This window comes from Tursiops truncatus, chromosome 1, assembly GCF_011762595.2.
Source record: "Tursiops truncatus isolate mTurTru1 chromosome 1, mTurTru1.mat.Y, whole genome shotgun sequence".
NCBI lineage: Eukaryota > Metazoa > Chordata > Mammalia > Artiodactyla > Delphinidae > Tursiops > Tursiops truncatus.
This window is the reverse complement of record NC_047034.1, coordinates 4,186,298-4,200,245: the sequence shown is the minus strand read 5'-3', so window position 1 is coordinate 4,200,245 and position 13,948 is coordinate 4,186,298. Positions and strand designations below refer to the sequence as shown.

The 13,948-nt window shown below is 42.6% G+C and overlaps 1 protein-coding gene across 20 annotated transcripts in view; it reads left to right on the top strand.

Moving 5' to 3' along the window:
* Positions 1 to 13,948, top strand: part of NEK7 (NIMA related kinase 7) — a 153,112-nt gene that overhangs the window by 65,544 nt on the left and 73,620 nt on the right. For 19 of the 20 annotated variants that reach the window (XR_004524440.2, XR_004524445.2, XR_004524419.2 and 16 more), the window contains one exon: positions 6,466 to 6,606. The exons of the other annotated variant lie outside the window; for it this stretch is intronic. Coding sequence is in view for 12 of the 19 variants with exons in the window: in XM_033849048.2 (XP_033704939.1) it covers positions 6,466 to 6,606 (141 nt within the window). In the remaining 7 variants the exon portion in view is untranslated. The remainder of the gene's footprint in view (positions 1 to 6,465; positions 6,607 to 13,948) is intronic. 20 annotated transcript variants of the gene reach the window in all.

The following is a 13,948-nucleotide window of genomic DNA, read 5'->3' as shown; positions in this document are numbered from 1 at the left end:
TCAACAAGAGATTTCATTAATGAGAATGCAGAACACTTAAGGTGTTATAAAAAGCTTCCTTCACTCTAGAGTTTGATTTTTTTTAGTTGTCGTATGTAATTTTGAGTATTTATTTTATGTTTCTGAGATTTTAGGGTTCTTTTATAGTATAACTTGCAGATTCACATATCTCAAGAGACTAAACATAATTTACCACAAAAATGTAATGCAAATGCTTCCAACATCTGTTTTAATTGTGTCCTTTATTTAAGGAGTTGTGGGTGTCTTATAGTTAGTAATTAAGAAATAAAATAACAACAGTAAAAACAATAAACAATAAAACAATAACTATCAAAACAATGTATGTAGGCTTACAGTTATGTTATTCATGTTAATTAGTTATATTTTGAGACTTATTCCAAAAATGAATGTGTTTGAAAATTCTTGTATGGGGTATGTATGTAGTCTTTATTTAGTAAGTTTAGAAGCTACCCCGTGCTGAATTAATCACACCCTTTCTCAGTTTCTTTTGTCACGAAGAGCTTGCAGCTTCACACTTGTAGGGTTTATGGGCTTTCAAGCAGTTATTATCTTCCCTTTGCCTGTGAATTTAAACTTTACTGTGAGCATGTTCCAGCCCGATGGCTGCATTGCGGCCACACATGGTTTTGTTTATTGCATGCTCCCCCACAACAATTAGGAGGCCTTCGGGCAGAATAATTTTAGTTAGCTCTAGAGTATGGCACCAAGGAGCCTTACACCCAGGGGATCAGGCTGTGTTCATTCTTGAATCAGGAAGACAGTCCGCGTGGTAACTGGGGTGTCCTGGTTGGAAGGCAGAGCCCAAGGCTGGGCGGTGCTCAGAGACCCTAGTAAGGATGTGGCTGGCATATGGGAAGCCTAGCTGTAGATACAGACAAACTCCAGTTTCGGCCAGAGGAAGAGGACCAAAGAAGCAAATCAGGGTCAAGACTAAAGAATTTCAGTCTTGAAAACCCGAGGACATGCAGGAGGCTGTACAAATCCAGAGCCTGTGGGGAGAGAGGGTCGGTGGCAGGCTCTTACCGCTGGCGCCCCTGGGGGAGGGGGCGTAGATGATGGTGAGGGAGTGCGTAAGCTTGGCTCTGTCCCAGGGGACACTCACGCACAGTTCTTTGTGCGGGTTCACCCCTATGCTAGAGAAGTGGGAAACAAGGTTTGGGTAGCTGGCCCAGCTGAGAAAGATACTGGGCGTTAGAACTGGGGTTTCGAGCCCAGGCCTTGCTGACTGACTCCAGAACCTGTGCCGTTTCTCTGGGGCTTTATGGGAACTCAGTGGATTCTTCTGTACCGCCTGGCCCAGGTCCGGCCTCAGAGCACAGTGTTCAGGGCTTGCTGTACTGCCCTAAGAGGGCAGTGAATTAGCACTAAGGTCCCCTTTCCTGCTGCGGGTGCAAGGGGAGTCTCTGTCTCACCTGTTGGGAAGCTGTTACTGGCAGAGACAGCGTCCACTTGCAGGTCTGGAGCTTCCCCACTCCCCATGGAGCTTCTGCCTCAGACCTGCTGGGAGCTTCTCCGTGGTTACAGTCACGGGGATGCACTTAGAACTTTCATATTCATTAAGTTCTTTCAGCTACATTCACTTACTTAGTAAATATTTATTGTCTGTTTCATGTTGAGCTGCCTTCATGGCATCTGGACACAAAGATAAAACTTGGTTTCTGTCTTTGAGAAACTCTGTGTTCGGAGGGAGAAATATACACATGTAAACAAATAATTAAAATCCAGTGAGGTCTGGAACCTAGCTTAGTGCCTGAGTTTGCACCACTGTGTGGAGAGTTGACTGCTGTCGGTTGCTGTGCAGGCCCAGGGGCAGGAGCAAGCAAAGCCTCCTGGCGAGCTGAGGACGATTCCTGAGAAGGGCTGGCAAGTCAGCCCCCAGGACGAGCTGGGCTGGCCAGGTGCGAGGGGCGCAGTCACTCAGAGGGCCTGGGACACACAGATGCCTTGCACGGAAGGGCCGGAGCTGCAGGCGCATTTGGCGCCGAACGGTGTGGTTGGAGGGGGGGCCCAGGGCAGGGGCCAGGTGACTGAGAGAGCTCCTGTCGTAGGTGGGTGTCAGTGTGTTGCGGAAGAAGCAGAGTAGCTTTTTACTTTCATAAAAGTTAAAAATCCTTTAAATGACTCACATCAAATCCAAAAGCCATTTTGTGCAGCTCGGACAGGTACCCTGGTCATTAAGGGACTGCAGAGACTGAGACCCAGTTTATCCACCAGCATGAGAGCACGGAAAGGCAATTGAAGTGATTTTATTTGGTTTATATTTTATACTGATTTGAATCTCATTATTTTGCTGGGTTATTTTATTCCCATTATAATTAAAATGCTAAGCTAAAGAATATGGGGAATTGGACATCATCCAAGAAAGAGACTATAGCTCTTTCCTAAAAATAGTTCTTTACTTGTGTGGGCCCTGATTTGATACCATCTTTTTTATTTTAAGCACCTCATACAGCGCTGCTTACATGGGGCATAACTCATCAAAATGAACTGTGGCACTGAATACAGTATCAGAGAGTCATTACCGAAGTATATGTATAACCTGCCTGGCGATCTCTTAAAGGAGACCTCATCCTACACAGGCTTATTTTTATACAAATTGCAGCGTGGCACAGACACGGGGGGGTAGTCGGAGATGTGCAGCTATGCTTCTTCTCATGTCAGCTCTGCACGTCTACACTGGGTGACAGGACATGGGAGCAGATGAGACAAGCTGTCACTCACCCACACTGCCCTTTGAAGAAAGGCCATGGGGGGAAAAGGTGCCGCAAATGGGCTGTGAAGTTTACATACACTGCCCACTGTTAAACAGATTACGTCTAATGAAGTGTCTAATGCTCAGGCCATATCAACCTAATCCTTGGTGGCAGTTCATCCCTCAACTGCCAAAAAACACCGCCCTCTGGCCCTCTCTCGCCCGCTCTGGCCGCCAAGCACAGGGAGGTGCCCAGCCTTAATAAACCGAGACAGTGTGTGATCTGACATGCAAATGTAGGTCATTGCATATGTAAATGTGTGATTACAAACCTGCATGCCAAAACACATTAGTGAGACTTTGCTCTCAGCATGCGGTTGTCACACTGCCTTAGCAGTTCACGCTAATATTTGTCAGTTATTGTGCAGACAGAAGATGGAATTCCCAGTCAGGTTTAAAGGATATGGATTGCGTGATACCGTTCCTAATGATGAAGCTGTATTTCACTGTTGAGATTGACAGGTTTCATCGGGAGAAGGAATGGTCTGTACATTTTGGGGAGAGGAAGAAAACCTATTTCTCAGATGTTGCAGACTATCCTAGTGTGTAAATTAAAAAATAAAAAAAAAGATTTTTTAGAAAAGCCTGGACAATTTAAAAAGTCTCTCCTCTTTAAATGAAACAAAGTTAAGGAAACTAAAAAAGTTGCTAATATCCACTGAATATATCTGAGAAGTGAGGCTTTGTAAGTTTCCTTTGTTAAGTAGGTGTCACAGTGACACTTAATTATAAATTCATCTCAGTGACCACAAAAAGAAATCTTATATATGAACAGAGTGGCAGGTTGTCTCCCTTTATTTTATAATTTTGTTTTTATTTTCATTTTTGACATACATGTTTCTAGTCCCAGTTTTGTTTTTTCATCAAAAGGCCTGAAATTGAAAATTGAACTTGAAAATACTGTGGATCATCATGTAGGGTCCCATAATGTTGTATCACATTGTAGGTGACTTTGTTTAGTAACCCTGGCAGTATAGCAAAGCCTATACTTAGGAATTGGGAATCAGCTAGACAGTGATTTGGTTTGATAACATCTACCTTACAGGATTGTCATGAGAATTGAATTAGATGGCATATGAGGTACTAATTTATAGGACCTGTTAAGTTGTAGGTACCAAAACAGAACCTTTTATTATTGTAGTAATGTTATTGTATTGTTATTCTAACAATTATTTATGGTTTTATATTTATATAATGAATTTGTGAAATTTGTATTCTGATTATTTTGCATGTCTTAAAGGAAGAGTGGTATTTTTCTTGACAATATTTTGGACTTTCCGAAGAAAGAAAAGCAATGCACAAGAGTAGAAATCATTGCTACCTTTTTTCTCTTTTTGAGAAACATTGTATTTGAATGACAGTGAAACTTTGGCAGAATTTTAGTTTTTGCTAGCATGACAGATGTAGTGAAATGAACAAGGTAACATGTATTAGGGGTTAGTGTAATGCCCATGTGTCAAAATAGCCTTGTACATAAGTCATGGGGTCATCAGCTTTGACTAAGGTTTGCTTGAGGGACTCAGAGATAAATTACTTTAGTGGGTTTAGGAACCAGTGCGCCCTTTGGTTGCATTAATAGGTATTTAATGTTCAGTCTTACTAGAGGGGGCCCAGTGAGGCCCCACAAGAACGTCATGTTTACTCTGAGTCGGCTCAGAGTAGAGCAGGTCCAGAAGGATGTGAGCAGAGTGGTAAAAGGCCAAGAAGCGTGTACTTACCAGTAATCTAGGAATCTTGAAAAGGCTCGTGTGTGTTTAGCCAAAAGAGAGAAGATAAGAGGGCATATGATGGCTAAACTATTGTTACACTTTTATAGGTAGATCGCTACAGATAGATTATGAGTGTCATGAGGAGCTTAAAAGGCAGTAGTCCTTGGACATGTGTGGTAACCTCAGCAGCAGACAGTGTTGGATCCTAGTGGATCCTAGATCTGTCCTATGACTGGTTGAATGAATGAATGAGTCTGTAAACAATGAACGAAAGAACTAGGACAGTGGATAAAACGTATAAGGAGTTGGGATTTGCCTCCAAATGGGGACGGCTGGGGTGCTGCCTCCCAGCACCTGTAATTCTTTCTCAGCACCATTGAGAGCCCTTCCCTGTACCTGTGTAAGCTCTTTCAGAGCAGAAGCATTTCTGATGCATCTCTGTTTCCCTAGCAGCTAGTACAGTGCCCGATGCATAGTAAGTACTAAAATGTGTTAGTTTCAAAAAGAAATGACATTTTCCACAAACAACAAAAAAATATTGTTTAAAAATGTAATTATGTACTGAGTGACAGAGGCCAATCTGAAAGGCTACAATACTGTATGGTTCTAACAATGTGACATTCTGGTAAAAGCAAAACGATGGGTACCGTAAAAAGTCAGTGGCTGCTGGGGTTTAGTGGGGAGGGAGGGATGAATAGGCAGAGTATAGAGGATTTTTTAGGGCAGTGAAAGTGTACTATATGATACTGTAATTATGGATACATGTTATTATACATTTGTCCAAACCCATAGAATGTACGACACCCAGAGTGAACCCTAACGTAAACCACGGGCTTTGGGTGATAATGATGTGTCAGTGCAGGTTCATCAGTTGTAACGAAAGTCCCACTCTGGGGGGGTGTTGGTAGCGGGGAAAGCAGTGCATGTGTGGGAGTAGGGGGCGCATGGGGGACCTCTGCACCTTCCTCTTAATAGTGCTGTGAACCCAAAACTGCTTTTACACAATTACGTCATTTTTAAAAAAAATTTATTTTTACATCTTTATTGGAGTATAATTGCTTTACAATGGTGTGTTAGTTTCTGCTTTATAACAAAGTGAATCAGTTATACATATGTTCCCATATCTCTTCCCTCTTGCATCTCCCTCCCTCCCACCCTCCTTATCCCACCCCTCTAGGTGGTCACAAAGCACCGAGCTGATCTCCCTGTGCTATGCAGCTGCTTCCCACTAGCTATCTATTTTACATTTGGTAGTGAATATATGTCCATGCCACTCTCTCGCTTTGTCACAGCTTACCCTTCCCCCTCCCCATATCCTCAAGTCCATTCTCTAGTAGGTCTGCGTCTTTATTCCTGTCTTACCCCTAGGTTCTTCATGACATTTTTTTCCCTTAAATTCCATATATATGTGTTAGCATACGGTATTTGTCTTTCTCTTTCTGACTTACTTCACTCTGTATGACAGACTCTAGGTCTATCCACCTCATTAGAAATAGCTCAATTTCGTTTCTTTTATGGCTGAGTAATATTCCATTATATATATGTGCCACATCTTCTTTATCCATTCATCCGATGATGGACACTTAGGTTGTTTCCATCTCCGGGCTATTGTAAATAGAGCTGCAATGAACATTTTGGTACATGGCTCTTTTTAAATTATGGTTTTCTCAGGGTATATTACGTCTTTTTAAAAAAACCTCAATGATGAGGTGGTAAACTCACTGCCACTGGAATTGTTCTTGGTAGAACTTAAATGATTGTCAGGAAGTTTAGAAGATTTTCATACATTACTTGGCAGGTTGGACTAGGTGAATTTATATATATATGTGTGTATTTTTATATAATATGAATAGTTCGATAAATACTTGTCGAGTGAATGGCTGTCTGCGGGTTTACCATAGAAATCACCTACTTATGTGAAGACAATCAATGATTGTGTGTATATTGTGTGATTGAAAACTTTTCTGACTTTTTTAATTACAGAAGGCCTTACGACCGGATATGGGCTATAATACATTAGCCAACTTTCGAATAGAAAAGAAAATTGGTCGCGGGCAATTTAGTGAAGTTTATAGAGCAGCCTGTCTCTTGGATGGAGTACCAGTAGCTTTAAAAAAAGTGCAGGTAAGATGACTTTAATTATATAAATCCACGTAAAATTATACTCTGTGAAGAATAAATAGAGAAAAGTGCATCCTGAATGATTGGGTCATGACAGTCTTAAGTTGAGAACGATGGGAAGGAATAAAAATTTTACTGTAAACACTTGCATTAAGTGCAATACATGGTGGAAATCATTTTTTAGTTTTAATACTACTTTTAAAGTTCAGCTGGTTTTGTTCACCCAGATTCAGTAATGACTAGAATGATCTTAGAAAAGCTTTCACAGCTCTAGGTTTTAAGAGGCAGATTTGAGTTGTCACCATGGCTCCTGACTGGACGTGTGGCTACGTGTTGTATCCTGAGCTGCAGGCACTGCAGAAGGAAACCAGGCTCACAGAATGCACAGCCTGATAAAGTCAGTAAACGGCAGGCAAGGTTAGGGGGAGGTTTTCGTTAATGTAGAGAGCCACACTGGCAATAAATGAAAGAAAACTGAAGTGAACTTTATTTACTGGAGAATAAAAAAAAAATGAAATAGGTAAAGTTAGAGGATTGACGTCTTACGTAAAATCCACACGTTGTATTGGTATCATTCTAGCATCAGCTCTGCTCTCCAGTCCTGACTCTGTCTGGGTTCCTCAGATCCATGGACCTGCCCCAGCTCACCTGGCCAGGCCCTGCCCCAGCCCGAGCCCAGGACAGGTCACTGCCCTGATGGGTCCACTCGCCTCTGGTCTCGAAAGCACTTGCCTTTCTGCCCCAGAGTGTGTTTGACATTATACCGTTTTACTTCCCTTTTTCAGGGAAGGGCATTCTTGTTCACACCTGCCTGTGGACTTTCCATTTTACTCTGCAGCCCTGGTGTCTTTTCTGTGTCGAGACCTGCAAAACCTCAGTGTCCTCTTATTATTATTATTTTAATTTTGTAAGGGATCAGTATACTTGCAACAGCTATTGCAGAGGTGAACAGTTTTCACTCATATTTTTAAGCAAATAGTAAATATTTATGAAAGATTTTATGGGGCATATATGTTAGATATAAAGAATAGGACAGATGCTGTCATATCCACCACTCACCTTTGACACACTTCTGCCACTCCCTTCCTTCAGAGGTCACCATGTCCTGAATTTGTGTGCTTTTCTTTAGAGTTTTTCTCCAAATCTGTATACATTTCTGAAGAAATCTGTTGTTTGCTTTTGCATTTTTGAACTTATATAAATGTTGTCACATGTTGGTGTGTGTGGCTATGCTTTATTCTTTATATATCTAGTATTCAATGTGTAGATACGCGTGTGTATGTGTAGTATTACATACTACGTGTGTATACTATCCAGTTCTTGTTACGTGCTACTGGTTGTGTACAGTTGTTTGCTGTTACAAACAGTACTTCCGTGATGTTCCTGTGTATGTTTCCTGGTGCACACATGCAAGAATCTCCCTTTTGCATGTGCCTGAGGATGGAAGTGATGAGCCCAGGGCCACGCACGGTCAGTGCTGCAAGTTTATAGCGAGTTCTTCCAGCGGTTGCACCGTTGACCTTCTCTCCAGCAGCACGTGAGGGTAGCCGTCTTCTCTCATGTAATCTGCCATTTACAGTAAGAACATAAAATATACAATGCAGATATTAGTGTTTATGACACAGATGACTTTGGGAATGATTATTTCCTAACAACAACTCTGATCCTTTTTTTTTTTTGCGGTACACGGGCCTCTCACCGCTGTGGCCTCTCCCGTTGCGGAGCACAGGCTCCGGACGCGCAGGCTCAGAGGCCATGGCTCACGGGCCCAGCCGCTCCTCGGCATGTGGGATCTTCCCGGACTGGGACACGAACCCATGTCCCCTGCATCGGCAGGCGGACTCTCAACCACTGCGCCACCAGGGAAGCCCTCTGATGCATTTTTAAAATGTATTGAATTTCTAATATGTATCTCTGGGCACTGTGCGGGGGGGAGGAAAAGAAGCTAGCAATTTTATTCCTGTCCACCAAGGGAAAAAGAGTCTATCTAGAGCAATGAAACGTTAAACCCTGCGGCGTGGATTCCTGGTTTCCCTAGTTCGCAGAAAGGAAATGTCAGTATGAGCTGTTGGCGTGGCTGGGATTGGAAAGGAAGCCAGGCTGTCGAGGTGAGACCAGATCCTGGAGAGCTCTGAAACCAGGAACAGGACTTTGAGTAGGAGGGAAGTGAGGATTCGCTATGGATTCTCTAGGAGGGTAATAATCTTCAAAATCGGTTATTTTCAAGATAAAAGTACAAGCTGAACACACAGAACGGACTAGAGAGAAGACAGCTGCTGATTTGCCCCAGGTGTCCAGGCGGGGCTGGCTGGCTAGCTGGCTGGATGGCTGGCTGGATGGATGGATATGTGGGTGGATGGATGGGTAGGTGGGTGCATGGGTGGGTGGATGCTTGGATGGGTGGGAGGATGGGTGGGTGGATGGCTGGGTGGATGAATGGGTGGACGGATGCATGGATGGATGGATGGAGTGAGAGACCATCTAGGTGGAGTCCCTGCGGCCTTCCTGGCTTCCCTCTCCCCCCTACCCCCCACCCCCGACCCTGAGTGTGGACAGAGAGACAGCGCTCAGTTCTGTCTCTAAGGATTGCGTTTTAAATCACAGAACCTTGTCATTGGAAATACTGAGAAAGAGGGGGAGAAAGAAGGGAAAAGGGAGGGAGGGAGAAAGAACAAAAGCTCTTCCAGGCCTCTTGTAATACCGTCTACATCGTTTCTGGTTGCCTGTATCCTTCTTTCCTTTGACTGGAAAATTGAATGGACAGGAGTGGATGTGCATGGTCGTGTTTCCAGTCAGTGCAGGGTAGATGCCCCTCCAGCTGCCCCCACTTCACACTATGGTAAACCCCAGACCGCTGCCTCCCGCTGTGCCGAGTTCAAGTTTGTCCTTTGGGCTTTGCCTTCTTCTGTGCTTCTTAGGGTTGCTATTGGGACATATTCTAGTTTAAACGTAACTCCTTTATACAAGAGAGAATTGTTGCTGTAAAGATATTCTTAGCTTCTGTAATTAGGGAACAGTATCTTAAACCTTTGTGAGGAGAAATATATTTGCATTTCAGACATGTTATTGATTTTTGTGATGTATTACACTTGCGCTGGACAATAAAGACCAGGGTTCTTCCTTTTTAAAAATCCACCTCTGCAGCTTAGTATGAAAATGTTTTAAACTATTGTTGACCAGACTCTTTTCCTGCCTGAAGAATCCTAGCCCTTCTTTAAAAAATTCATAAGGAATCAAACATTGGATATCCCCATGCAATTTGTTATTTTAAGGCTACTTTACTCGTCTAAAGGGCCATGTCACTGTTTCCAGCTCTTCTAGAATCCTTCCTGGTTGAGTTCATGTGTTGAAATGTTGCGTTTATAACTCATTTCTCTGCTCACAAATCTTTGATGAGACTCTTTAGAAGCAGAGTGCAGGTTCCTCAGCGTAGTTCTCCAGGCTCTTCTGTACTTTGTCCTGTGTCAGGTATCACTTTTCTGTGGCCAACTTGCCGGAAGCCCTGGTGACTTTTCTGGATGTTTGCCTGTTACCTGTGTGTGGAAAGGAAAGAGTGTGTACTGAATGCATGTTCCTTCTTTGAAATCATAAAGAGGTTGAGAGCCTGCAGTGTATGACAGCATTAACCAACCTTCTAGAAAATTTGCCCACATCCCGTCATGATTTGTTTGCCAAAATTAAGATGGTTCTTAACTGATGGAACATTTTTGCAATTCCACATACTGGCTTTGCTTCCCTGTCTCCCTGCTTCCCTTCCTGTTGCTCGTTCAGTTCACTTCTCCAATGTTAGCGATCACCTGATGTTCAGTGGTTAGCTTCTTAAGGCTTTGAGAACGCCAGCATGAACAGAATAACGGAGCTCGTGGATTCCAGTGGAAGTGCGGCCAAGACACGTCTAAAATAGTGAGGGAGGAACCACAGTGGGCGCAGCCTTGAGGGGCCCAGGGTGAGAGGGAGGTTGGGAAAGTCTTCACAGGCGTCGGGCTGTGTCTCAGAACCACAGTTCTTTGTGTTGGAAGATTATCAAAGAATTGTTTTGATCTGGTCCACTTAATCTCTGTTTTATTATACTTAGTTCATTGATTAGAGCTGTGTAATTGGAATTGGTAGACGTGATGTTATAGCATGAATTTTGGTTTTTTGTGTCTCAGTTCTTTGACCTTTTTTACCCTGACTTTTTAATCGTAGGTGAAGTAGTTTGATCCTTAGTTCATTAATGCTTAATTTGTCTTTTCTTGCTCTTAAGTTGTATGCTGAATAATACTGTTTTACTGTGGGACATCCATTGTCAGTCAGTGACATTTATTAGAGTCACTTCTGTATAAAGCACTTTTGTATACTTACAAACAAACATAAATAGTGATAATATACAGTATTTGTTCAGATTCACCCTTTTGATCCGGGTGATCTCAAAAAAACTTTCTGAAAGGACAAATATTCTTTGATATTTGTTTTACTTATATTTACTTATATTTGATAATTATGTTAAAGCATTCATCAAGAAAATCACTTTTTATAGTATATTAATGAGTATAACTTGCTCTTCTACATGTGTTAATTTTAGATTAAAGATTTTGCATGTTTGCATGTAATTAGACATTAGGATTTGCATGCAATTAGAAATTTGTGGGCAGTAGCTTCTTCCGTAATGCATACGCTGATTTTAACATATTTGTAACACTTTATAGCCATATATTCAGTCTCTTTTTCAGTGTTCACCGTGATTACGGAATTCGTCCTGCAGCTTTTATCAACTTCATTATTTAATCCCTATAGACTTCTTTGAAACTTTCAATAGATACTTGAGCAAATGAAAATTAGGAAGCATTTGTAAGAATAATTTATATATTATATATTTTTTAAATTGAAGAATAATTTAGTAATTGATACTGTACTAGTTTACTTGTCAAGGAGGCAGAGACTTCATCTTAAAAAATTAAAGCTTCTTAATTTTATTCGTTTGTACTTTCAATTTTATTTTAGGCATTTTGAGGCATATAAAAATGTAGTAAATTTTTAGCCTTATCGAATATTTAGAGAATGGGGCATTCTAGTTAACAAAATTTGGGGGTTATAATGAATTAAGATATATACCATAAATAGTTTACTAACATTAAAATATTTAACTGATACAGTGGACATCAGTGAAATAATTTAGTTATTTGTCCATTTTTTGATGTTTCACAAATTTTTCTTTTAGCATCTTATGGTACCTTAGGGTCATCATTAAGATAAATGCAAGTTTTGATTATGTGAGTTTATCTTAAAATTTTTAAATGAGAAACTCTTCTAGTGGCCAAGCTCGGTGAGTAAATATTGTTCTTTGTGTGAATCTTCTCTCTCCTCGACATCCCCACCGTCCTCCCCATCGTCTCAGTGTAAGGTGCTTCTCTTTCCTTGACTTGGGATGCGGGGACGTCATCTTCACTAGGGTTTCTTCCCCTTAGTCTGTGCCCAGCCATCGTTATTCTCTTCTGTCCTTGAAGCCCATCCAGTTCAATACTTGTTCCATCTTGCCCCTTGTCTGCCAGTCTGCAACAACCCCCTCCTTTTTTTTTTTTTCTTAAATATGTTTTCAGCCCCTTGCTCTCATTTTCCTCTGTCCCTTCCCTGGCACCATGCTGACTCTGCCAAGACCAGGCATCACGGTTGCTCAGCACGCCCACCCCCGGCACCCGGTCTGCTCGCAGCACTGTCACAGCCCACCCTGCGCTCTGCTTGTCCTGTCTTAACTCTCCACATCCCCTCTTCATCTCCCCGTCTCATTTCTCTCCCATTCTATCTTTCCACCAAAGCTTGTTCTTTGACCTCATCCTGACCACGGCCCTCTATTCCATATTCTCTAGACCTCTTATTTAAGGTCTGATTTCAGTTGTTTGTGTGTTTCTTGGACCTTTGTCAGCTATTTGAGCAATGCGGATGTTTCCACTTTACAATCTCCCCCATCTTGTTCCTGTCTTGCTAACCCCCCCGGGCAGGGTTTCTCTTCACTGGGTGTTTCTTCATTTCCCTGTTCACATGTACCCACTGTTCCACACCCCCTAGCACAGAAGGGTTCAGGTTATTTCTTGGAGTTTTGCTTACCTTTCTTTGGAAATGCACTCTCTTGTACTCCCTACTTGGATATATTTTAACCACGGTAGTGAGAAGAACACAAACCAGCAGGTACATACGATTACAGTGTTGTCAGTGGTGGAGTTAAAAACTACCACCTACTCTGAAGCCTCAGCCATGGCCCGTATGCCTTCATGCTTAGTGGAAAAGGGCATCTCCTGTGTGACAGTGACGACCTCTGCCATCTGCTGTGCTTTCACGATTGCACAGCCATCCTAATCCATCTTCCCTTCCCTACCTGCGCTCTGGACAAGATCTTTCTCTTCTGTCTTCCTAGAGACTTTTTCAGCTGCTGCCCGTTTCTCCCGCATCCACCTCTCCTCTCCTGCAGTGTCATCACTTGACGTTCTTACTGACGTCTCCGTAGTAACTGTTGCTTCAACACCCACAGCTTCTTCACACTACACTGGCTTGGTTCTCCTGTCTGTCTGGATATCCCTTTTCTTCTTTCCTTCAGTGGCATCTCTTTTTCCCACTCCTTTCAGGATATTTCTCACTGTCATGATTTTGGATTGTTTGCTTCTCCTGCACCACCTTCTCCCTGACCCCTGTAGGGTGGCTTCTGAACCTCCGGAAGCCCTGACTAAGCTTTGCTGAGCTTCAGGCTCTCAGGAAGTCTGAACAAAGGATGAATTTCCCGTGGTACATATTAGAAGCTTTTTAATTTTAAGCAAACAGGACTGATTGATGCCCTAGGAGTTAGATCACTATATACTAGCCTGTTGAGTTAAAAGGCACCCCCTTGGAAACAAAGGTTTTTTGTTTTTTTTTTTAAATAATCATGTAAAAATTAAAGACACACACAGGTATCTAGTTCCTTGCCATCATTTGCCAGGGCCTTAAGGAATCCACGAGGAAGAAATTGAGTCCTGTCTTTTGCCTTGAAGTTCAGACACGTTGGTGCATGAAGAGAGGAAGGCTGATGGCCGCTGGATTATAGGCCTGGGTGTCAGAGGAGCACGGTTCCTGGCTCCAGTGCAGATCTCTTCGAGCACTCACCTGGCTTAACTTCCGCCCCCCTCTCCACCCCTTAGGGGCCTGTGTATTGAGTCTGGGAAGGGCTGGTGGTAGAGACTTTCATTATTCGGAGATTATCTTGTTCGATGATTGTAATTTACGTCTAGAGAGGCCACTCAGCCCTTCTGCCATGGATTTTCTAACTCCCTCACCCATCTTCCATCCTTCAAATAAGAAAGTCTGTGCCTACCACTCAGCAAGTGCGGGAACCAGA